This window comes from Maylandia zebra, linkage group LG22, assembly GCF_041146795.1.
Source record: "Maylandia zebra isolate NMK-2024a linkage group LG22, Mzebra_GT3a, whole genome shotgun sequence".
Classification (NCBI taxonomy): Eukaryota; Metazoa; Chordata; class Actinopteri; order Cichliformes; family Cichlidae; genus Maylandia; species Maylandia zebra.
The window spans coordinates 13170501-13194039 of NC_135187.1; the positions used below are offsets into that span (position 1 = coordinate 13170501).

The following is a 23539-nucleotide window of genomic DNA, read 5'->3' on the forward strand; positions in this document are numbered from 1 at the left end:
AATACCATCAGGACTAGAGATGCACCAATTGACCAGCGAGGAACAGGAATCGTCCCTTTTCCTGTTTTCGGCATGGACCGGTGACCGACTCGTCAGCACTATGTATGCCCAATTATGAGCCAGTGGCTTAAATGCATGCACAACACATACACAGCACAGACAAACTGACATGCATAGACTAACAGATACATGCTAACATGTTGTAGTGTGGAGGCTCTTCGCTGTGAGCGATGCAAAATTCCCAAAAGCAAAACACGGCTGGGAATAACCATGAAAGTGTAACAACAAAACTAAATCACCTTCACCTGGTTGGACACAGACATTAAAGAAACTTTAAAGTGGCTAAAGTTATCCAGAGCTCAGCCACAAGTCAGCAGCCTCGGTATGAGCAAAGGATCAAAGCAGTTATCTAGTGAAGTTATAAGCACACTGGAAAGTATCTGACATTTGTTTTGTGACATAAAATTTTTTGCTCCTACTTTTGTTAGATAAGGTAAAAAAGGTCAAGTAAAGGTGGATGTACAGCAATTCATTTACTGTTAATTATTTGTACCTCTTTGTATTAGCAGAGGACTTTATTTTCACCTTGGAAGTTTAACTTCCTTTATTATGACAATAATAAAATAAGTTTGCATAGAAGAAAATGTGTTTTTGTTTGCACACCCCATCCTCTATAGCTCTTAGAAAGTAAACTGGAATCATCAAAAATCGGCATCAGGAGGTCACACAGAAAACAAACAAACTGGAAATTGGAATCGGCCATGAAAATTGCAATCAGTGCATCTATAATCAAGAGTCTACTAAAATGTTATTCTGCTGTTGCCAAAAAACATCCTTTTATTGTTGGTTATTTCTGTGCTGGGTGTATTAAATGCCTAATACAATTCAAGTATGCTGTTTTGTGCACATTTTTATACACATATGTTGACTAGACTACTGGTGTAGTTTGACCTTGTGGTTGTGTTGTGCTTTATAAATGAAAAAAAAAAGAAGGTAGAAACTGAGTATTCAAGGTGAAGTAAAGCCTCAGTTCTTGTCTCACAAGGATTGTTTTTATACACTGTATGTTTTTAATATGGACATCTGGCAATTCAAATTCAACATGCACTGGGATTAAGGTTAAGGTAAACATTGGCAACAGTAAGGTGGGCCAACATAATGTTGAAGTGGTCATATCATACTTTCAGGGAGATGACAATTAGTGAGGAAAGAAAGGGACATTTGCAGGAAATCAGTCTAAACCTACAGGTTATGGCGATGTCCAAACTATACTTATGTGCTGACAAGAATCCTTTACATCCATAAAATTTGAGCACAACACTATGTAAGAAAACGAGGTGCTGTGAGGGACTATAATCATAAGGATGTCTCAGTTGATGGCAGCTTCCGGGGGAAAATGCTGATCACCACACTGACACCATATGTTTTGTGAACAAATGCTGAGGTGGATGTCAGAGGGGAAATGGCACTGCATTCAAGGTGGAGAACAGCGAGGTGAATGATGCTGCTGAGTGAGCACCTGTATCCCCAAAGTCTTTGCAATTATCCTTCGGTATACACAATGCACTGCATTCCAGCTGCATTTTCTCCAGATTTAACCGATGCTGGCTAGGCCTGCTAGGCTAGCTGTTGTCAGTAACCAACTGTGAGAGCGCAGTCAAGTCCCTTTGATTATCATACAGAGGTCACCCTGTGTTGAGCTGAACGGTGGTGTCCTGGGTGCCAGTGGAGCTGAGACATCAGAGAAGTCACCTTTAAAGGATAATAAGAAAGTCTGCTGACTGACTGCAGACCACCCATAGGGGGATCCGTGCATTTCACATGACTATAAATGTGATATTGACAGAAAACCTTCCCCGGGAGAGAGAAAGAAAAAGACAGTGGAGGAGACAGAGCAAGCGAAAGGCAGTGAAAGCGAGAATGCATGAGAGGGAGAGAGGGAACGAGCAGGAGGACTGAACACTCCGGTTCGTTTCACACCGTTAAACCATCTGAAGCATTCGCCAGTGACTACTGGTTGAAGGGCCGGTGTGTGCACTGCGTTATCATAAACATTTGGGATTCACTTGATGGAGGCACTTTAATGATGCTTTTAGCATAATTTCCCCTCTGTAACGTGAAGGGCAAGTAGCGCCTTTCTGTCTGCCTGCAGCTTCTGCGAACCTTATAAATATCGGCTATTTAAACAAGGGTAAGGATGGAGATGCTATTCACAAAGTCTTCATCCCCACTATTTAAATTCTCTAATATGAACACCATTGTTTAGTTTTGACACTTTTGACACTATGTATACTATTCTCACATAATGCATGTATATTTATTTGTATCAGACAATGTCTAGCAAGATCCAAAGTTCATATAACAATTAGCTATAGAAAGTTGGGTGAACCTGGTTAGCCTCCATAGGGTGTCAGAGTTGTTTTTTTCTAATTCTAGGTTGTCCATGCCGAGAGGAACGAGTCAAAAAAAAAAGAAAAAGAAGAAAATACAAAAAGGACAGCTTTGTTTTCATCCGGGCTGTTATCAGCAGAAGCCGACTGGAGCGAGAATAGGGAGGGATGATTTCCATAAAGACTGGCTGTTGTCTGAAAGCAAGCAGCTGTCAGGCGGAATTACCTCTCCGACACAGACACCACAATCGAGGGTGCCCTTCCCATAATTCAGTCTGATTGGCTCAAGGGGAAAATGGCAGCCTGTGGAGAGTGAGGCGAGCGGCTGGTTGACAGGTTTGCATCTGCGAAGCTAGACGCGGCGTTTACCTGTTATCATTCTGTCTGCTCGATGTGTCGGTTTTCTCAGTTTGGAAAGCTACCTGAACAAAGTGGCACGGAGAATAGAGTCTATGGTGCCAGGAGGCAAGTGCGTGCCTACAAACCGTATTACACACATGCACAAAACACGAACACACTTACCCTAGTGAATCCTATTAAGGTCTCCTGTTAGAACACTATGTTAAGATTTACCAGATTTTCCCACCTTAATTTATATAAAGTCATACTGCCTATATGAATGTTTTAATACTTCTTTAGTGATGTCATACACGCGCCTGTTAATGACAATGTAAAAAGTACATTTTATGTACACATCACACTAATCTATACAATTTTTTTAAAGCAGCATAAAAGCGCCTCTTATTTAAAAACATGTTATTTATATAAGCAGTCATCTGTGCCTACCTCTACTGATAAATAAGAAAACTAATACATTTTGGTTAATACTTATTCATCCCTTTCACCTTTTTGCTAAGAGTTCTAGTACCATGAAAAAGACTTGAACCAAGCTACATTGTTTTAGATTTTGCTCAGTATTTCTCCAGCCTTTCTGAAGTTCTTTTAAAGCTTTTCTTTGAACATTAGCAGGTTTTTTACTCATATACATATATGTATATATATATGTTCGTTAAGCAACTTAAACCCGACTCATTCGAGATTACAAAAGGCACTTAAATCAAAGGATGAGACAGTTTTATAACAGAAAATTTAGCAAAGAACCAATTTAAAAATTGTATATGTAGGAACTTTGTTGCTAGTAGTCTGTCACACAAAAAAACCAATTTCCTCTCAATTATGCCAGAAATGCCAATGATAACACAAACTGACAGACATAAAATAGTATTAAACAAGATTTACAAAGATATCTAAGCTGAAAATTTGGTGTTTTGTGGCATTGTGTGCAGTGTGTCCTTAAGAAATTCGAGAAATCGGACAAATGAAGAACAAAAGAAGAGTCTATTGTGCCAGGAGGTAGGTGCAGATGAAAAGGATCTGACAGTCATGTTCTTAAGAAATGGGATAAAATTCAACAAACCCACGACACACCTGCTGTACTTATGGATGTGAAGATCTTTATTCAAAGAGCATAGCTAGAACAGAGACGCTTGACTAGTTAGAAAGCAAAATGCTAAAGTGCCTGTTCCAGATTTAGAAATACACCCCACGTTTTTTTCATTTCTCAGTCTTAGATGAAGCCAGTCGGTCGTTTTCACAACTCTTTATACTAAAGTGAGCTTATCCCCCGTCATTCAACTCTTTGTACGCAAAGACAAGGTGATAAGGTTAATAAGGTATAACGTGTGTTTTACAAAATGTAATTTTCCATTTTAGATGAAATGACAGGCATCCTAGTTTAAATTAAAAATTAGTTACAATTATATAAAAAATGTTACAAAATGATGCAAAAAATGTGTAATTCAGGGAATGTAGTGCAGACAAACATGCACATAATAATACACTGTCACATTCAAATACACACACACACACACACACACACACACACACACGTACTCCACACCTATGTTAAGTGCTCTTATCTGTGACTTGTGTAGAGGTGAGTGACAGGAAGGGATGCACGGGGGGGAAGTGTCCTTTAGGTGTCTTAATTATGGCTCCTCTCCTCCCTCTCGCTGTCACCATCCCCAGGGGAGGGCAAAACAAAAGGAAGGTAACGTTTCATCTCTACTGCCTTGGTATTTCAAATTCCAAGGGGAGTAAGAGGAGAGAGACAGCGGGCTGCTTCACTGGCGGAAGAAGAGGAAATCAAGTGATCCTTTGCCTTTCTCTCCATTTCTTGCCTGGTTTGCAGCTGTGTTTAAAATAAGGCACCTTAATAAAAGTGTTTTAATGGCATCAAGGCAGGAAAAAGGGTGCAACTTGATTACTGTGACAGTTTTATTTAATGAGCTCAAAGCCTCTGGCTCCGACTTGCGATTCGTTTATTACTTTGTTGTGGAGTGACAAAATGGAGCAGAGGGAGCGAGAGAACGAGGCTGGATGTTCTTATTGTGGAAGCCGTCCACGGCGTTAGCAGTAGTCTTTCTGATTTGCACCCTCCTCGGTGCTCACCTGTATTTTCATCCGTTCCCGCTGCGGGAATGCTACTCGGCATGACAGAACGAGCGGGAGGAGGGTGGGGTGTGAGAGACACCTTGACAGGTAGGCAGACACAAAGATAACACGCTGTTAATTATTGATGGAGGAAAAACTGCTCATTGGATGTCTCGAAGGGCAACACTTGGTGGATGTGAATACAAATGTGTGTGTGTGTCTGTATATTTGTGTGTGCAGGAGAACCAAAAAAACAAAACAAAACCCAAAACAATGCTGAGAGAAAACAGCACTAAGCAAAAGAAATGGTGAGGGGCTAGGCTGGAAGTGTTGGGTGAGGAGTCGATAGAGTGATGGCAGTGATACCTGGTAAAGACACATTAGCGAGATACAGAGGGAGTCTATAAAAGCAAACTACTACTTAATGTCCCTCACAAGTGTGATAAAAGCATAGAGCTGCAGCAGAGAACGCTGGTCTTACCATTTGTGCGAACAGAACAAGGGAGCACTCAAAAAAATCAGCTATTATACACAAATGCTAATAGAAAATGATTTTGAGAATGTGTTTGCGGCAAGATTTCTATAAAGGTCAGCTCTTTTGTTTTGGGACACGAGCCCCCTCTCATGAAAATATTGACTGAGAGAAGGGGAGCAATGCAAAGAGTGGTCTTAAAATGTGATGGACAAAGAGCATGGTTTCTTATCAGTATTCAGAGAGCTTGCCCTCTTATAAATATTGGAAGAAGGACACTGGTGGGGAAAGGAAACGGGCAAATGGCGCATTTGAGAAATGGCACACCTGAGCACCACACGGAATATCATCTCCTCCTGTCAGATCTCATCCCATTTGATCAAAATAATTGCCACCTTCATCGTTACCATCAATTCTGTCATCTTCACCGGAGCCATTGCCGCTCCCCATCTCATCAGGTCTTCTTCGGTTTCGAGGGTGGGAGGGGGGGATTTTTGGATTGGATCAAATGCACGCCATCTCGTCTCAAGAAAAATCACTCAAGGTGCACCCTCAAATAGTCATCAGCATATTTATTGTTTCAGTGCTACTGACATTTTCTTCACCTATTAAGGTATTCTGACATTAACAAATGTTTGACGGGTACAAGAATAGCCTGGTTAAGTCAGGCAGGCTTGTCTGTCATAGATGTCCGGAGAGAGGGCCCTGCTGTGCCTTCTAATATGGTGACTCTCAGAGCAGTCAACAGGGAAATGAAGAAAATTAGAGAACAAAAATGGGAAAAGAACAGTATGATCACTGCCTGAGGGTTGCCAAACACCAAACAATATCTCTGAAATGCATTTCCCGGTAAAACGGCTCTCCTGTCAGACAGCCAAATGCCCAACAATAAATATGGAACCACAGTGTTGACATAAAATACAAGATTGTATAGGAAATTGGTGAATAAGATCATACCCTGGCAGTGTGCAGTTTCCTCTAAGCTACACCTCTCCACATATGCCTATCAACCTGTCTCCATTGTACAACTCACTAGGGCCCTTTTTGTACTACTCAAACAGCTTGTCTCATCTGCTTCCACTTTAGCAGGCTAATAACACTCGACAACGTAGCACAAGCGACTAGTCAAACCTCAGTTAGAGAGGGGCCAGCTCACTAACTGGAAACCACAAGTGCCATGGAGTGCTGTAATCCAGCACATACTGTACGCATACTGTCAAACACATCACAAAAAGCCCACATAACCACAGGAAAGAAGTGATCCACAATTTCACGTATCTTGTGCTAGACTCCAGTTTCAGCATCAGTAAGATAACAGAGACATACATGCACCAGTGTCACTTCCCAAGTTGTTGTCTAATGGCACTCAAATGCAGTTTGAGGCCCACATTTAGGAGTCTCTCTTCAAGATAAAAAGTCCTTCATGGCAAACTTGTTAAGTTTGTTAAATGTGCAATACTAAACACCTGGCAGGAGCTGAATGAGCAAAAACGAAAAATTGCTAAAGATAATGCACGAGGAAGTGAGGACGCCAACTTGTTTTTAGACACTCCTTACCTTGGCCATTTGGGCCTGCACCCCAGTGGCTTTGAGAGATGACACAGCCTTCTGTGCTGCAGCTGGGCTGTCGAAGTCCACAAAGCCATATCCTGGAGACAGAAAGGAGGAGAAGGGGAGAAGGAGAGGAAGAAAAAAAGACATTAGTTAAGAAAAAAATTAAGGCAGATGACTAACAAGGAGAATGACAGGCACTTGGTAATTGTAGCAGTAATAGGTTGGTAACATGACTACAGAGGCTGCCAGTTCTCATATCTAGTGAGCACTACATTGTTTGATAATTAGCGACACTGACGTTCATAGGGGGATGCTATGCATCTTAATTAGTAGCATGGATGAGCGATTTAGTAATAACAAAACCCGGCACCCTGCCCACCTCCACCTCCGCACATACGTAGTCTGATACACTGCATGCATGCGTAAACGCGCAGATATACACACTCGAATAAGACAACCGGTATCGTAAGAATAAGGGAACATCACTGTTTGTCAGTTTGTTGTTTAATGATAACCCATATGCATTCAGTTCATTAAGTAGGTTAATTAAAGTAATGGTTATTTATGAAAGGCTTGTGATTTAAAATCAATGATTAAAGGATATTACACACACTATACACTCACATACACGCGGAGATGTGTCAATTAATTCTTCAAAACGTCACGTTTCACTTGTTCAGCCTTTTGATTTCTGGAGGCTGTGAAGCTGGCTGGCCCACATCGTGTTCCTCAACACCCGGCATATTAACACAACCCCATTTCACAGCCTCCATAATCCTCTCCCCGGTAACAAATCTCTCAAAGGTTGACAGCATACCAAAGCTGCTGCCATTTCTCCTTCTCTTTCTTCAACTCCATCTCTCTCACATAGACATAAAGACACACTATTTCTTACAATTTAGCTTTTCTGTTCATCTTCTTACACTTTTCCTCCGTCCTTTTCTTTCCCTAACACACTTTCTGTCTCTCGCTTTCTCTCTCTCTCTCGCATATTTTTCTGACATTAACAGCCACAAGGCCCCATCTGGAAATTCATCAGCGGCGGAAAGCGGGGGGAATGAAATCTGTGGCTGTGATTTATGAGTTATTGTGATCTCGACGTTCTCCGGTATGTATCGGCGACGGGGGTCACGTCTGTGTTAATTAAAATTTGGTGGCGGATTAAAAGCAGTCAATGGTGCCCTCTGATCCACTGTTTCAGAAGGAAAGTGTAATTAGAAAAGGATAATGCCTGTGAGATGGTGGGGCTGCGGAGGGGTTTGGGGGTGGGGACTTGGCATTGCGGTTACCCCATCAACTCACCCCGTGTGTGCCCGTGTGCAGCTTTATGCGAGCATCTCACTTTCCCGATTATTTGAGGTGCGCGTCTGCGGCGGTAGCGACGACTGGGGGTAAGGGGGTTGGGGTCACTTTCCTGTCGGGCGGCGGCAAACGAGTGTGGAGTAATGTGAAAATCATAACTAGAGGTGGAAGAGAAATCGAGCGCGAGGACTGATTAATGGCCAGCTGTTAGAGCGAGGCTGCGTTTAATTGTGGAAATATGAAGGGCCGGAATGAGAAGTCCACAGGCAATATTAAGAGAAACCAGTCATTTTCTTAAAAATAAATGCAATCAAGGACTATTTTTCCAAGTAGCCGCAGTGCACTCACCCATTGTTATATTAGCAAACGTATAATTTTGAAATTTTAATCCGTATTTAAAGAGAGCCCGGCTGAGCTTTAAAAATATATTTAATTGAGGGTTTTGGCTTAACCAATTACAAAAAGACATAAAAAATAAAAATCTTTCCTTCCTGTCTTCAGTGATATTTACCCATGCAGATATTTGTATTGACCTGATTAAGAGACAACTATCTGACCTCCCAGTTCCACTGGATTCCAGTGATTATTTGCTGTTGTGAAACAGACATTAATGCGTATTTTCAGACACAGCATACAAAATCAGTGTGCCTTCATATATCTCCACAGTGTACAACACAGGTCTATAAACCTTTACTATATATTATATAGGTATAAAAACACAATTTTCTCCAAATATCTTCTTCTTGGGTGCTGCACAAAAAGCAGACCCATAATCACAACAATCCAAACAGACTGCTGTGTATGCTTTGTGGATTTATTATTATGTATTACATTTCAGAAAGGCAAACTGAATTTTCTTTAGACTCTTTCACTCCATACTGACAAACATCAAACAGCGTAGCCTTCTTATTGCACGCACCTCGTGGAGACAACTTGAAAAGAATTCCCATCAAGTGAATTTCTGATGCTGAGTGACATCTGTGTCTCTCATGGAAGCACCTACACTGGTTATGAGAGTAAACTCATTATTTATTAAGAGTATTCCCTTGAACATATCACACCCGTGTTCCTCTGTAACTGTCTGAAAAGGCCTTTGAAATGCTTAAATGCTATTTTCATTACTGTGAGTGCCAAAAATAAAATTTCATTTGGCATCTCTGGTCATTTGGGTAAACAGACCCTTTAAATGTTTGCAGATTCTACAAATTAACACTTTAAAAAAATGTATTACGAGCACATTTAGAGAACTACATATTATGTTATCGAGGTCCTCAGGGCGATGGCTTATTTTCTTTAACAATCAGAAACCAGAATATTTAAATCGTGGATACTTTGAACCCCCAATTACAAATTTAATATTTACCCGACTACCACCTGGAGTGCACTTATCAAACTTGGATGAGGATTTCAGAGATTGCTGACCTACATTCAAATCTCTCTAAACCGAGAGAGAAGCGGGAGAAAGGTGGAGGCAAGTGAAAAGGTGTGTAGAGAAGAAAGGCAGACTGAGGAAGGGGGTGATTTCAGGTCAGTCAAATACACTCAAAAAGCCTGAATTGACACTCAGTAAAAGATCCAGTTTGCTCTTCCAATGTGAAGTTACTGCAGCTGATATTCGTATAATGATTCTGTAATGTGGAATGTTTGAACTGTAGCCACAGGGTAAAAAGAGTTAAAGGCTTTTTTTGTTGAAAAGGAAAATAATAATTGAGAGATACAGAGACATTTTAAGACTATTTGTGCTTTTATCGGGCTGAATGGTTATAGAGGTTATAGAAAGCCTGAGTCTTTCAGTTTTTGTATAGATATATGAGCTCTTTTGTTGGAGTTTTAAAAGTCCAGAGTTAAGCAATAAGTCATAAAGAAACAATTTATACATTATGTTTCTACTATGAATTTAGATTCATGATTTATCTGTTACTACATATGCTTTCTTATATACTTGTGTAAGGAAATATTCAATGAATTCCTCATTAGATATAATATATTTTGAACTGAAAAGAACATATAATTGTTTGGGATATAAACATATAATTTAGTGCCTCATACTGTACCTTATTAGGCTAAATGGAAGTAGCATTGAAAATTAATAGTAGTATGTAGATTACTTTTTTGTTAAGCTAACACTGGTGATTAAAAACACGTCAGCAATCCATCTGTTATGTTTGGTTCCCCTCTCAGAGCTGAATACTCGTTACCTAGTTTGCTAAGATTTGCAATAATCGCTCGGAAAAAGGAAAAAATAACAACTTTTGGTAACATACATAATTACCCCAAGTGATACGACTTCATCAAAAACAGTGTAATTTTATTTTAAAGTAATTATGATTATGCTGTGTGGATTATGCACAGTAACAGGTTATTGCTTTTCTTAAAGCCACACCGACACTGCAATTTGATTTGAGAAAAAAGAAGATACTGGTTCCAATATAGTGGAGTAAAAGGTAAATAAATCTAATCATATAGACAAATATAACACAACAATGCACATTAAATATAAGTATCAGCTTTATTTAATACTATTAGACATGAAAGCAGTTCTCTTCCTGTAATTTCAATAAAATGATCCTCAAAGACTCGCTCTGTATGTACTTGTTTGTTTACTTATACAGTGTACTTGTACACTGTAAAGTATGCACACAATTACTCAATACACAGATCCTCGGTGAGTCACTGAACAGGAAAAAACTCCATTAAGTTGTGAGAAAGCTGCAGGGTCAAGAAACAATGTGGCGCTCAATTTAAGACATCACATTCCACACACTTAGAGAACACAAACACACACCCACCTACACACAGATGCACGCAGATGTTGCTTGAAGAATGAGTTTCCGAAGCCAAGTACATGCTGTACTGGTGCTGCATTCGATGCGGGTACTCTAGAGTTACAATCTCAAGTGGGATGCAGAGGGCAAGGTGCTGCTTTGATGCTTCTGCACAAACGCAAACCTCCAATCGATAGCTGTCACTTAAAAGCAGCTCAAAGTGACTGACGACATGTGAGGTTGTTGATAATGCTGTGCAGCTGCACGCTAATATGCAGATTGACGCAAAGTGCTGCTGAAGGACACATATATCCACACTTGCACACTCGGAGCATGGCACCCTCCTACCTACACACGTGCGCGCACACACACACACACACAGTCTCTCTGAGAACATGAGCTGCCATATCATATTTCCTGGTCTGGCTCTAAGTGGGAGCCTGTCAAGATAAAAGGACCATCCTCAATCAGTTACTACATGATAGACGCTAGCACTGCTCAGTGACTGCTTTTGTATGAATGTGTGTGTGAGACGCAGGGCGCTCCTTAATACAGTCCCCTTAAGGAGGTGTAGAACTACAGTAGATGCCACCTTGGGCTACGCTCTGCATAAAAGCCTACATTGGAGAGTGGAGATAAGGGACTCATTACAGTGCTTGCATCGACATATCAATCAAGTATGCATCATTCATGCATTCACTGTCATATTATGCTAATCCTAATTACTTTGGGGAAAATTACTATTCTTTATCTGCTAATAGTCAGGATTGTTTAGGGTTTTCTACCTACAATATCCACCACAATTTTCCCCAATATATCCATTTTTCACATTCTCATATTCAGTGCTAATGATCCCATTTTGCACAGCGCACAATGGAATAATAATGCCCTAAGTATGAATAATGAATCGACGACAAGTCACGGGGCATTACAATGGTGTGCAGGGGGAAACAGCGTAATTGTTTACGTCGCTGTGAGTCATCAAGATGACTTCTAAAGCTGCTGCTGTTGCATGTGGATGATTAATCATTGTAGTTGCATGTATGTGTATAATTCCAGCTTTGCATGTATTAAAGTAATTATGGTTAATGGAGGAAATAGATAGGCCACTCAATTGACAAACATGCATAACAATGCTCTAATATGATTCCTGTGATTAATGGATTCATTGCCGTATGATTTCAGCCTCACTCTACCTGCAGCAATACGACTGTACAAACACTTTTTGTGCTTTTGCTGCATATAGAGTTTTGTACAGTGCTCACATTATTACTCAGTTAATCCGTCTCCTGTTGAATAAAAATGATGTTTTGGGGGGTTTTTTTTTACATTTTGAGAATGGTAATTACTTATGTGTGTCTTAACAGGAAAAAATAAGAACTAAAAAAATAAGGTCTATCAGAAATTTCAAGACCCTGAATTGATGTCATTATATTGATCTGTTTTGTTTTAGCATGCAAGTTTCTGCTGTTTGTTCTTGAGTCTGACATTTGGTGCTTTTTCTTGGGATGCAGTAGACATAAATAAAACTACTCTTTTGAAATTTGGCATTGGCTTTACAAGTATGGATCTCTTTTGTCCATTCAAGGGTTTAACCAGCACTTTTGCCCTGCAGGGAGGGTGGGTGATGGCTTTGGGAGACTGCGGCGAGCTGTGCAAACATTAAGGGAGAAAACAGCGGTTTCAAAAAAGCGAGTTGGCATCCGTGACTAACTGTGGCCAAGCCAAGACCGCCTTGGTCACACTCCAAACCCGGAGGAGAGCATCCTCACTGGGGCTACATTCCTGTGTCCTCCTCCATTTATCCTGCACCACCAGCAGCTGACTGATGATAAATTTTGCGGCTACCCTCCACTAAACCATGTGGTGGTGTGTGTGTGTGCGTAAAAGTGTGCGTCTCTGCCTGTGTGTTTGTTGAATGGGCGTGTACGAGTGCTTGCGTGCGACCTCTAACTTTCTTGTTTTTGTGTGTATGTGTGGGTGAGTAAGTCAACAGGGGAGGATCATAAATCTATCTCGATGTTTAAAGATCCCACAGAGAAACATCTGCAATGCATATTTTTTTTCAGCACTCTGTACTTCTGACCACATCACAACTGTCTGTGCATTAATGCTGCGTCGAAGTGACAAGTCATAAGCAAACACTTTCTCCGCAATCCTACACCCTCGTATACACCTGACAGCCTGAAAACAAACAGCTGTTTAAACCATCTGCAAACATCAAAACAACTCAAAACTCAGTGTGCAAAAAGTTATTTAAGATTGTTTTAATACACAGACGCAGAGAGCAGGTCTTGGAGCCACTCAAAGTAAATTTTCCTCATTTTCTTGTCCAGATTCACTGTCCTACTGGCCTTGTACTTAGAGACAATACCAATTTGTTGTAAAATAACTCTCACACTGGGCTCTTTTATATTAGACGCTGGCGACGAGATAGCAATACAGGCAATTAACTTATCAACCCTGCAACATGGATTTATAGCTAAGGTATTCATCTCGGGCTGAAGCAGCGAGCCTATTGGTTGTATTGTATTTCTTGTCGTCTTCTCTCACAGATGTAGGACTGTCCTTGTCAGAGAGTGGGAGCGGGGATCTGCAGAGGGCAGATTGCCAGGGTTTACGGCCAAGAGGGGGGGCAGTGGCAGTTCATTGTGCAGAAGCCAAACTGGACATGAGCTGTAAATAAATAAATAAAATAATCCAACAGTATATCCAAGTACAGGACTGTGTCTTAAGCCACCCCTTATTTCTTTGTAGTTTGGTCCCAAGAGCCAGACATTTGTTTCTTTTTCTTCCCCCCTTTTTCACCTTTTTTCTCCATAGAATTTGCAGTGAAATTATTTTTGGCAAAGAACCAATTTAAAATTATATCTTTAACCAGGTGTGTATTAGTAGCCTGTCACAAAACACATGATTAGTTGCCATTTCTTTACTTCAATCTCTAAAAAATGCCAAAAAATAGTATTTTTTTTAAACCACTGAGATGATTCCAAATTCAAATTCAAATTTTATTTGTCACACACACACAACCATACACAGTATGACATGGGGGTGAAATGCTTGTAGCTGTACAATGCCCGACCATTAAATGACAGAAAAAAAGTTTTACAATATTTACAATTTACAGGTTACTACAAAATTTACAAATTAACTTAGGAATTTACAGTAAAGAATGTGCAAATAGCAGAAGAGATTATAAAGATTATAAAGATTATAAATTATAGGAATTATAGGATTATAGGAAATGTGTGGTGGTGCGTGTGGTGATGTGTGTGGGAGAGTCCAGTCCTACACCTGGTTCAGGGCCCAAATAGCCTGGGGGAAGAAGCTCCTCCTCATTCTCTCTGTTTTGGCCTTAAGGGAGCGGAAGCGCTTCCCAGATCTCAACAGTGAGAAGAGTCCATTGTTGGGATGGGAGAGGTCCATCATAATCTTCCTAGCTTTGGACTTGCACCGCTTGGTGTAGATGGACAGCAGGTCAGGGAGCTCTGATTGAATGATGCGTTCGGCCGAGCGCACCACCCTTTGCAGATCTCGTCTGTCCTGCTTGGTGCTGTTCCCAAACCAGGTGCAGATGTTTGCCGTCAGGATGCTCTCGATGGTGCAGGAGTAGAATTCCCAAAGAAATATTAGCTGAAAACGTATATTTGTATATATCAGCATGATGTGCAGTGTTTCAAAAGAAGTGGCCGCTTAAAAAAAACTATGTATGTCCCATTGACATGAAAGCAGGAAAAAAATCCAGCTAAAACCTGACACAGGACATTGGAGATCCATCTGGGCTGATCCATCTGCTGTTCTCTGAAACCTCAGTGAGTAAAGGCTAAAGTATGCCAAATAACACAATAACTGGACTGAAAATCAGTGGCAACAAGTCTCATGGAGTGATGAATCCAAAAATCCTCAATCAGTGTAATATTTAATATCAATTGAAATATTTAATTCAAGTAGGCCAGGAAAGAGGTATAATAGTGAGTGTTTTAGCCATCTATAAACCATGGTGATGGCGCTGTCATGGTTTAGGCTGCAGTTCAGCTAGTAGTGTTGGGGATCTTTTCAAAATTGATGAACGCAGATTTTGACACATCATGCAATACTACCCGGAAAGGATCTGATTGGCCTACTTTTTCAGCACAATAATGATCCCAGACACACCGCCAATGCAGTACAACCATACATGTCTAGAAAAAAAACACAATGGAATATGATCAGTCATAGATTAGCCTTGCAGGAGCCAAGACCTCAACATTATTGAAGCAGTGTGGGAAAAGAACTAAAGACAACTAACATCCAAAGAGATCATCCTTCAAGAAACCTAGTGAACTATTCCTGAATACTTTTTTAAAAAGACAAGAAAGCTTGCCTAAGAAAGTTCAGACTGTGCTGAAGAATAAAAGTTAATAAGCGGACTTTCAGCCCTGTTAGAATTGTAAAAAATCTATTTTTGCCTTGTATATTATATTTCCATGGAAATATTTGCAAAAAGATGGCCATTAAAGCAATCTTGATGTTATTAACACACCTTCTCCTTTGATGCAATTCTTCAGAAAGTATAGTAAGTGCCAAAGAACAAGTATTACTCACAAACTGTTCTGGTCATACTGATTCAGGGACATAACGTACATTACAGTTTAATATAAGATGAACTTCTTCTCAGGTTAAATATCTAAACAACATGTGGGTTCACAGTAATCCTTCCTCTCTAGCTCAGTATTTCTTACATCTTCATTTTTCTGTTCATCATTTTTCATTTCTGCTCTCTCTCTTTTAGTCCTTAATTAACTCATATCTATTCACACTCATTAGCTCTAGCACACCACCATATGGCTTCTACTGCATTTTCGAGCTAAATTCAGGATAAGAAGCAACAACTTAAAATATGTCGCATGAATTTGTAGTTCTACATTGACATTGCATAAAAAAGAAACGGTATCAGGACAAAAAGAGGACCTAGCTTATAGCATTAAATCAGAGTTATCTGAAGGCACAAGATTATTTTCATGAAGTTTAAGAGACATTCAAAACTAAATTATTCATACATTCATTACAGCTATCAAGGATTTAAAGTAGACGAACACTGAGTGGAAGAAATAAAAAAATAACCCACAGAAAGCAGAGGTGCATCCTTCTTCTGGTAGCATCATTAGCTTGCTAGCTTAATAGCAAAACCCTGATGTGTTTGGTGCAACATGTGAAGAGCACTTGAGAAAGGTTTGAGACCTGAAGGGTGTTAATTACTTGTCAAGAGGTTGTTAAAATGAGACCTGTAGCAAAAAACTGAGTGGTTATACAGAACCCACACACAGATATCTGAAAGAACACACACTCACATTTGCAAAGCACTAATGCCAACACTAAGAATGAACACCTACAAGTGCACAAGGACACACACACACAGACACACACAAAGAAACCGGTAACTGCCAGAAAGGAAATGCATGTGTAGCACAGCCACACATGTTAACATATCTAAAACTCTACCATAGAAGTATGCCCACACTTGAAGATGCACATTCGCACACTTAAGAGTTAGAACGGCAAACAGCCTTGAATAGTTACTCATTACGGCACACGCTGATGTGAAAACACAAGGAGCATAATCACATAATTTTACACAAAGAACAGGTGCAGTCCTTCCTTCACAGCTTCACTTCACTTAGTGAGCATCTTAAAATACCTGCTCTCCCTCCTTTCTGACTATACCTGGATATTACTAACCTTAATATTCACACGGGGTACCATCTTCTGCGGCACCATATTATCCCCATTTGAGCGGCAGTCTGTAATAAGCAATGTAATCACGTCAGGTACTAGGGCTTGAAAGCACCACCAGCAAGGCAGGCTAATATTTGAACAAAGCCGGATCAATGAAAAGCAAGTGCCCTAGGAACATGGGGAAAATCTCCAGGTAGAGACAAACATTAAAATCTGGACAAAGACAGATTGTCCCATTCCTCCGAACAACTATGCAGCCCATTTCTTTTGTCCTGCATCTGTTAGTCATTCATGAGGAACGGCCTGGCCGCCCCCAGCTAACTTTCCTCTGCATTGCAGTTATGATTTATGCCTTCCTTAACTAATCAAGGGCATGATCATTAGTCAGGGGATGTGCAAGGGGCCAGGGCTTTGGCAGGTCAGTGCAAGGCCGTATCTCACATAGTGGTTCCCCTGCCATCCATGGGTTAGGTCCAGGATAAGAGATGACTGGAGGTACGCCTCCTCAACTTTCACAGGGTCCGCTGAGGCATTTGTCAACAAACACGACAAGGAAAGGAATTCAGGCATGTGTGTGATGTAAAAATGGATTGAAACAATGATGAGAAACAAAAACCTGGAACGGAGATTCCCAAGAGTCTGCCACTCCAATTAATACTAGATGTTTCTCTTTGTTTAGATCCAGAGGAGAGGCAGTCAACAACAACAAATTAGAAATGAACAAATTTCCCAAATTTTGCAACAGATCTGTGTCTAAAAAAAGCATCTTGGGAAAACTTGGCTCCTGGTTATCACCTCACCATGACCTCGACTGTACACTTACAAGAATTAAAAATGCAATCGCATAAACAGGAGACGACCACACTGCATACAAAAACAACACAGGAAATGGAAGGGATACAAAAGGTCAGAGGCTCAAGGAATGCGATGGCTTTGGCCCGACTGTATTTATGACAATCTTGGCCAATCAGACAGCCTCTTGGTAAACTGCCAACTTGGAATGTAGTGGAATGCAGAGTGATTGGGAAATGGTGGGGCGGGGGGTTAAAAAGAGAAAAAGATTTATGTGTATGTGCTATAGGGGGTGTTAACAAAGCCTGCAGATGTTATCCAGTGACGTTCTGCATGCTGAATCTGTCCAGATCGATGTGATTATCTCTCAGCTATTGCTAATTAGAGTCATTAATACGCAATGCAAGCAGGGAACAGCACACACTTTCTCTCGCTTTCTCCTTCGGCTGATATCGCGTCTTTCTGGAATGGCTTTGAGCGAGCAGAGGCATTTGGAAAAGGTCTGCTGTTGGCCACACTTCAGTCAAGATTCTCATCTGCACATAATTCACTTTCAAAGGGCAGAAGGGGCGGCAAAGAGAATCCTTAATTGCACCAGCACAGTGCAGAACATAGACAAATGTTTATATCTTGGCCCTCTAATGAGAAACCAATAACGGATTCAGAAAGCACTCTGGTCTCTCCCCCACCCCCACCGCCAGCACCAATACACATGCACATGACAATGAAAAACAGGCCTTTTTTGATCAGCGTCACCTCATTCATCAATAGCCCTTATGCTGAGAGTCATGCAATACTCTACTTAGGCACTGATGCAGCAATAAATCTGTTTTTATAGAATGCAACGTTGCCTGTATTTCTCCATTAGGTTGTCGTTGTGGTAAGGGCACTAGATGCTTCAGAATGTAATGGTCAAGTTCCTGACAGGCTTTTAAATTGCACCAAACCGAGGCTGCACATGCTGAGCAGTCAGACGAAATTGATCAAGTTGAGCATTCAAAGAGCAGGGAAGACATTCTGCTTCCAATACACACTAATTAGGGTTTCAGTCAAACATACTGTACTTACTTCTTTAAGTTTTAAATCAAATGCCTGGAGACTTCAAACATGATTTAACTTTGCAGGGATAAAATAAGAGGTTAGCATGTTTTACAACAGCTCACCCACATAATAGAGTAAAGGCGACAGTAATTCTTTCAAGATGTCAGTTCATGTAATGCCCTTGTGAGTTTTTAGCATCCTCATGTAAAATGGACGGCAAGTTACGGGGCAAAGAAATGTACAACAACAAACTGCCGAACACACAGCCACAAGAGACTATCTCATCTCATCTATCTCCCACAATTCAGTGCGGTGGGCCGTCGCAGCAGCGCGCCAGTCGGGCCGGTGAATCTCAGCACAGTCTTATCTCCCAGAAGCGGAGGAGGAAACGGAGGTCCTTTAAAGGGCTGAGGTCATTTCCTCTGCCTCCGGGCTCTGGCAGGAAAAATAAAATGTCTCCATTCGGTCAGCCCTGCTTTATTTCAAATGCCGCCGCTGCCTTTTAAGAGGCCCTTGTGGGCATGGATGGCAAATGAGCGGTTTTGGGTTTTCGCAATCTATTCCTTTCTCTCTCTGCCATTCTCAATCCCCCACTCCATCTGTGATGTAAAGCCCAAATCTCTGCTGTATTTCTACAGTTTATGTGAAAGTGCATAGACAGATATATAGATGGAGTATGAGAGGGGGAGAGAAAAACAGAGATGAAGAGAGAAGGAGAAGCAGAGTGAGAGTGCGGAGGTGCATGAGAGAAAGAGAGAGAGAGGGAGAGATGAAAAGCTGAATGCCTCCTCTTACCTGCAGCTCTTGACAACCCTAAAGCCCTTTCACAACTTCCTGTTCCTCTCTGAACTGGGCTACATCCAAAGCATGTGCGTGCATTTATCGGAACGCACGGCTTACATGCAACTGTTGTGCACCCTTGTAAGAGTACAGGTGTGTGTGTGTGTGTGTGTGTGTGTGTGTGTGTGTGAGTGTCTCACCGAGCAAGGGAGGCAGTGAGGGAGTGAGTCAGCGCTGGGAAGATAGAGAGGCTCATTGAAAGGCCTGCGTGGTGAGGTGGTGGAGGAGAGCAGCCAGAACAGGCAGACACGCAGGCACACATGCTGTGAAGTTAGGAAGAGGACTGATAGATCTATTGCGCAGCCACTGCTGCTGCAAGAGTCGAACACACCTCAGGCAAATGGATGGGGAGTGAGTGCGGGGGTACCATTAGTCTTTCGGTGTGTGTGTGAGTGTGCCCTTTGTGTTTGAGTGCGTGGGAGAGGTATATTACATGGTCTTGGAGTGTAGTTTTTATGATGTGGTACTTCAAACAAGGCTTTGCAGTACTTTACAGTGCACACTCATTTACTGAGGGCAAATGTATATACAGATGTACGGTTATGGAGAAACAAGGCATATATGCACATTAGTTAGGTGCCCGTATTGCTTCGTTTTTCTATGCACGGTAACTACACACTTCCCAAACACCTGACCTGTAAGCACACAAAAGCATCATCTCTGTTTTTCTGCATTACCACAACAGACAGCCTCCACTCCCACACTCAGCACTCCATCTCACATATCAACTAGCTTTTGTCTTAAGCTCAAAATCACTCTTTTTATAGGGTGGAACAGTCATTTCTTAAAGAATTATCAAACAAAGCTAGAATGTACATTTTAGGTATTATGAATAGATTCAGGGAAAGCTCATCATGCAAGCAAATCATCGCAACTTGCTTGATTGTCCAATAAGCACTTAGATTTAAAGAAAAAAGTAAAGAACATCGTGTTCCTTAATTCTGTGGGTGCTGTATTCCAAGTATGTGCTGCTTGATAAGAGAAAAACCGAGTGCCCAAAACCACTTTTCCTGAGGGGTATTAAAGGGAAGCACTGTGTCTGTGTTGTTAAGAGATTACTAGTATTCTTATTGAGGCTACTTGCTTGTGACCTGCTTATTTGAGCTTGTCATTACAGAGGTTTGTGAATAAATCCGTGCGTCATTAGCAGCTCACCCACCAAACTTTTCCCTGTCATCAGTGTACACCGATCAGGCATAACATTATGACCACTGACAAGTGAAGTGAATAACCCTGATTATTTCTTCATTGCGGTACCTGTTAGTGGGGGGGATATATTAGGGAGCAAGTGAATATTTTGTCCACAGAGTTGATGTGTTAGAAGCAGGAAGAACCGGAAAGCATAAAGATTTAAGCGCACTTCACAAGGGACAAATCGTGATGGCTAGATGTTGTCAGGATGCGTTGCATACCTAGGAAACACCTGGCACCAGAGTGCACTATGGGAAGAAGGCAAGTCAGCAGGGGCAGTGTAATGGCTTGGGCAATGTTCTACTGGCAGACCTTGGGTTCTGCCAACCATATGGATATTACTTTGACATATGCCACCTCCCTAAGCATTGTTCTAGAGCAGTGTTTCCCAACCACTGTGCCGTGAGAAATGATCAGGTGTGCCGTGGAAGAAAAATTATCAATATGTTTTTTGTAACATTTTGTGTTTGGTGGTGTGCCGTGCGATTTTTCTAAAGTGAAATATGTGCCGTGGCTAAAAGGTTGGAAAATCCAGAGCATGTACACCCTTTCATGGGAATGGTGTTCTCCAATGGCTGTGGCCTCTTTCAGCAGGATCATGGACCCCGCCATAACGCAAAAACAATTCAGGAATGGTTTGAGGAGCACAATAACAGGCTTAAGGCACTAACTTAGCCTCCAAGCTTCCCAGATCTCAATCCATTCAAACATCTGTCGATGTGCTGGACACACAATCATAATAATAATAATAATGATGGATTGCATTTATATAGCGGTTTTCGAGACCCTCAAAGTGCTTTACAATTCCACTATTCATTCACTCTCACATTCACACACTGGTGGAGGCAAGCCACAGTTGTAGCTACAGCTGCCCTGGGGCAGACTGACAGAAGCGAGGCTGCCATATCGCGCCATCTGCCCCTCTGGCCAACACCAATAGGAGCTAGGTGAAGTGTCTTGCCCAAGGACACAGCGACCAAGACACACAGAGCTGAGGATCGAACCGGAAACTTTCTCGTTACAAGATGAGCTTCCCAACCCCCTGAACCACGGTCGCCCCCCCACACAAGTCACTATCATCTACGTCACCATCATCATCATCTTTACTGGTTCATACTTTCATTTTTAGAAATTACATATTTGTGCCTACAGTTGGCAGCTTGACATACAGCACTGAGCTCTCAAAAGGTTGAGTCGTTTGAAAGTTTTTTGCCATATGAGCAGGTAACTCTGCCGTTTGAGACATTTGTTTTTTATGAGTGTAAACAATCCAGTGGTAACTAATCTAAAGTCTTTGTTAATTAACTGATAAATTAGTCATTAGTCTCTGCAATGCTTTGTACAGTATATACAAAAGCATAATTATTTTAGACTGTTATGAAGAACATTTTACTCTTTGACAAAATATAAACACCCAAACGTTAGTCAGCAAGTACAAGGTCTGTTACTAGCTTGGTTTTCCAATGGCTGATTCTCTCTTAATAGCACTCTCTCAGAGATGACTGACCTCTTCTCTAGCCCATTTTTCACATGGTTTTGGCAGTGCACTCACTGAGCTGAGCTAAAGACAGATAACACAAAAGAGGGAAGAGGAGATGGAGAAGGAGAACAGACAGGAGGGAGGGAGAGAGACAGCTGCGTGATGGTAGCACAGTGAAGGTAAGCCACCATCCTGACATTTAAACAAGTGTCAGATACAGGGGGTCAGATGAATGGAAACAAGCCGTGACCAGATCGGGGCTGTGTGCCAATTTCGATTTGTTACGAGGAGCGGACGGCAGCCCATCGGGCTTCAGTGCACCTGCCTGGATCGCTTGCGCTTTGATAGCTGCTCACCTTTCGGGAGATGCTTGTCCCTACCATCGCCAAGTATTTGATCAAAGAAAATCAAAGAGAACTGCTGCACTCCAAAAAATAAAAATAAAAATAGTTATGCATTTTGCCATTTTGTCCCATCCCATTTTCTTAAACGCTTGTCCAAGTCAGGGTTATGGAGAGGTTAGAGCTGTCACAGGTGAAGTGCACCGTCAACAGGTTGCTAGCAGGGCATCTTATGGGTTTAGATTTTCCATTGAACATAAAAGAAATAAGTAAATGACAGTATCAATAAATAAATATGTAATAAAATAAATTATATTTTAAAAAATACATTTGTAATTATAAATATGTATTTAAAAAGTACCACTTTTAATACTATAACAGACGTATCTTTTATCCTCTCTGCAACGTTATAAGGTCTTGGTGTTCAAGTGCACTAAGATCATTCACGTTGTAATTTGACATAGATATATATATAAAACAGTTACTGGGAGAGATGCCCAGGCAGAAATGGGAAGCAAAAAACGGCAAAAATCCTGTTTTTGTGCAGCTTTGCCTCACCTCAATTTGCCTTTCAAACACTAAAGAACTGTAAATTTCTCTTCAAGGTTACTAAGCCCTTCGTCCTCAAACTCTTCTTCGTCACCACTTTTCTGTATCCATCTACCTCTCTGTGACTGGGTGTAGACCAGGACCATCCTTTCCACTCATAAAATAAGTCTGCTTATATTTGCTTTTTGGCATCTCAGCAGTCCTGCATTCCAGGAAGGTGAGTTATGGGAAATGCTGTCTCCCACAAAAGCTAGGATGATTTTTTTTTTTTTTTTAGTGTTGTACATAACTCAGGTCAGCTGGACATGGACAACACTAAACATCTAATTTCTTTTATTCGCAACCCAGGAAGATTCAAAGATGCTTGTCTCACCTCTTTTTATACCTCTCACTGTCCCCTCTAATCCACTCTGTTCTGTGTCCTGTGACCTGTAGATATATCCTTGCTACTAACAGGCATCCAAGTGTTGTCTTTAATGGCCAGGCGAACTCACAAAAAGGACCTGCCAAGATAATCAGCCTTTTTTCCCTATCCTCTAAAAGGCAAAGGTTCTTTTCCTCAACATTTTGACCCAGCAGGATATACTCATGTGTGTAACAGGGTTAAGAAGGCAGCTTCACCTTGAAAGGCCACACTTCAGAGCCCGGGAAACCACAAAAAGCAATTAAAAGTA

The 23539-nt window shown here is 41.2% G+C and overlaps 1 protein-coding gene across 3 annotated transcripts in view; it reads right to left on the reverse strand.

Moving 5' to 3' along the window:
* The window catches only part of LOC101479418 (RNA-binding motif, single-stranded-interacting protein 3), a 313618-nt gene that overhangs the window by 125811 nt on the left and 164268 nt on the right, over window positions 1–23539 (reverse strand). For all 3 annotated transcript variants that reach the window (XM_004549004.4, XM_004549003.4, XM_076879451.1), the window contains one exon: window positions 6853–6944. In XM_004549004.4, the coding sequence (XP_004549061.1) occupies window positions 6853–6944 (92 nt within the window). The remainder of the gene's footprint in view (window positions 1–6852; window positions 6945–23539) is intronic.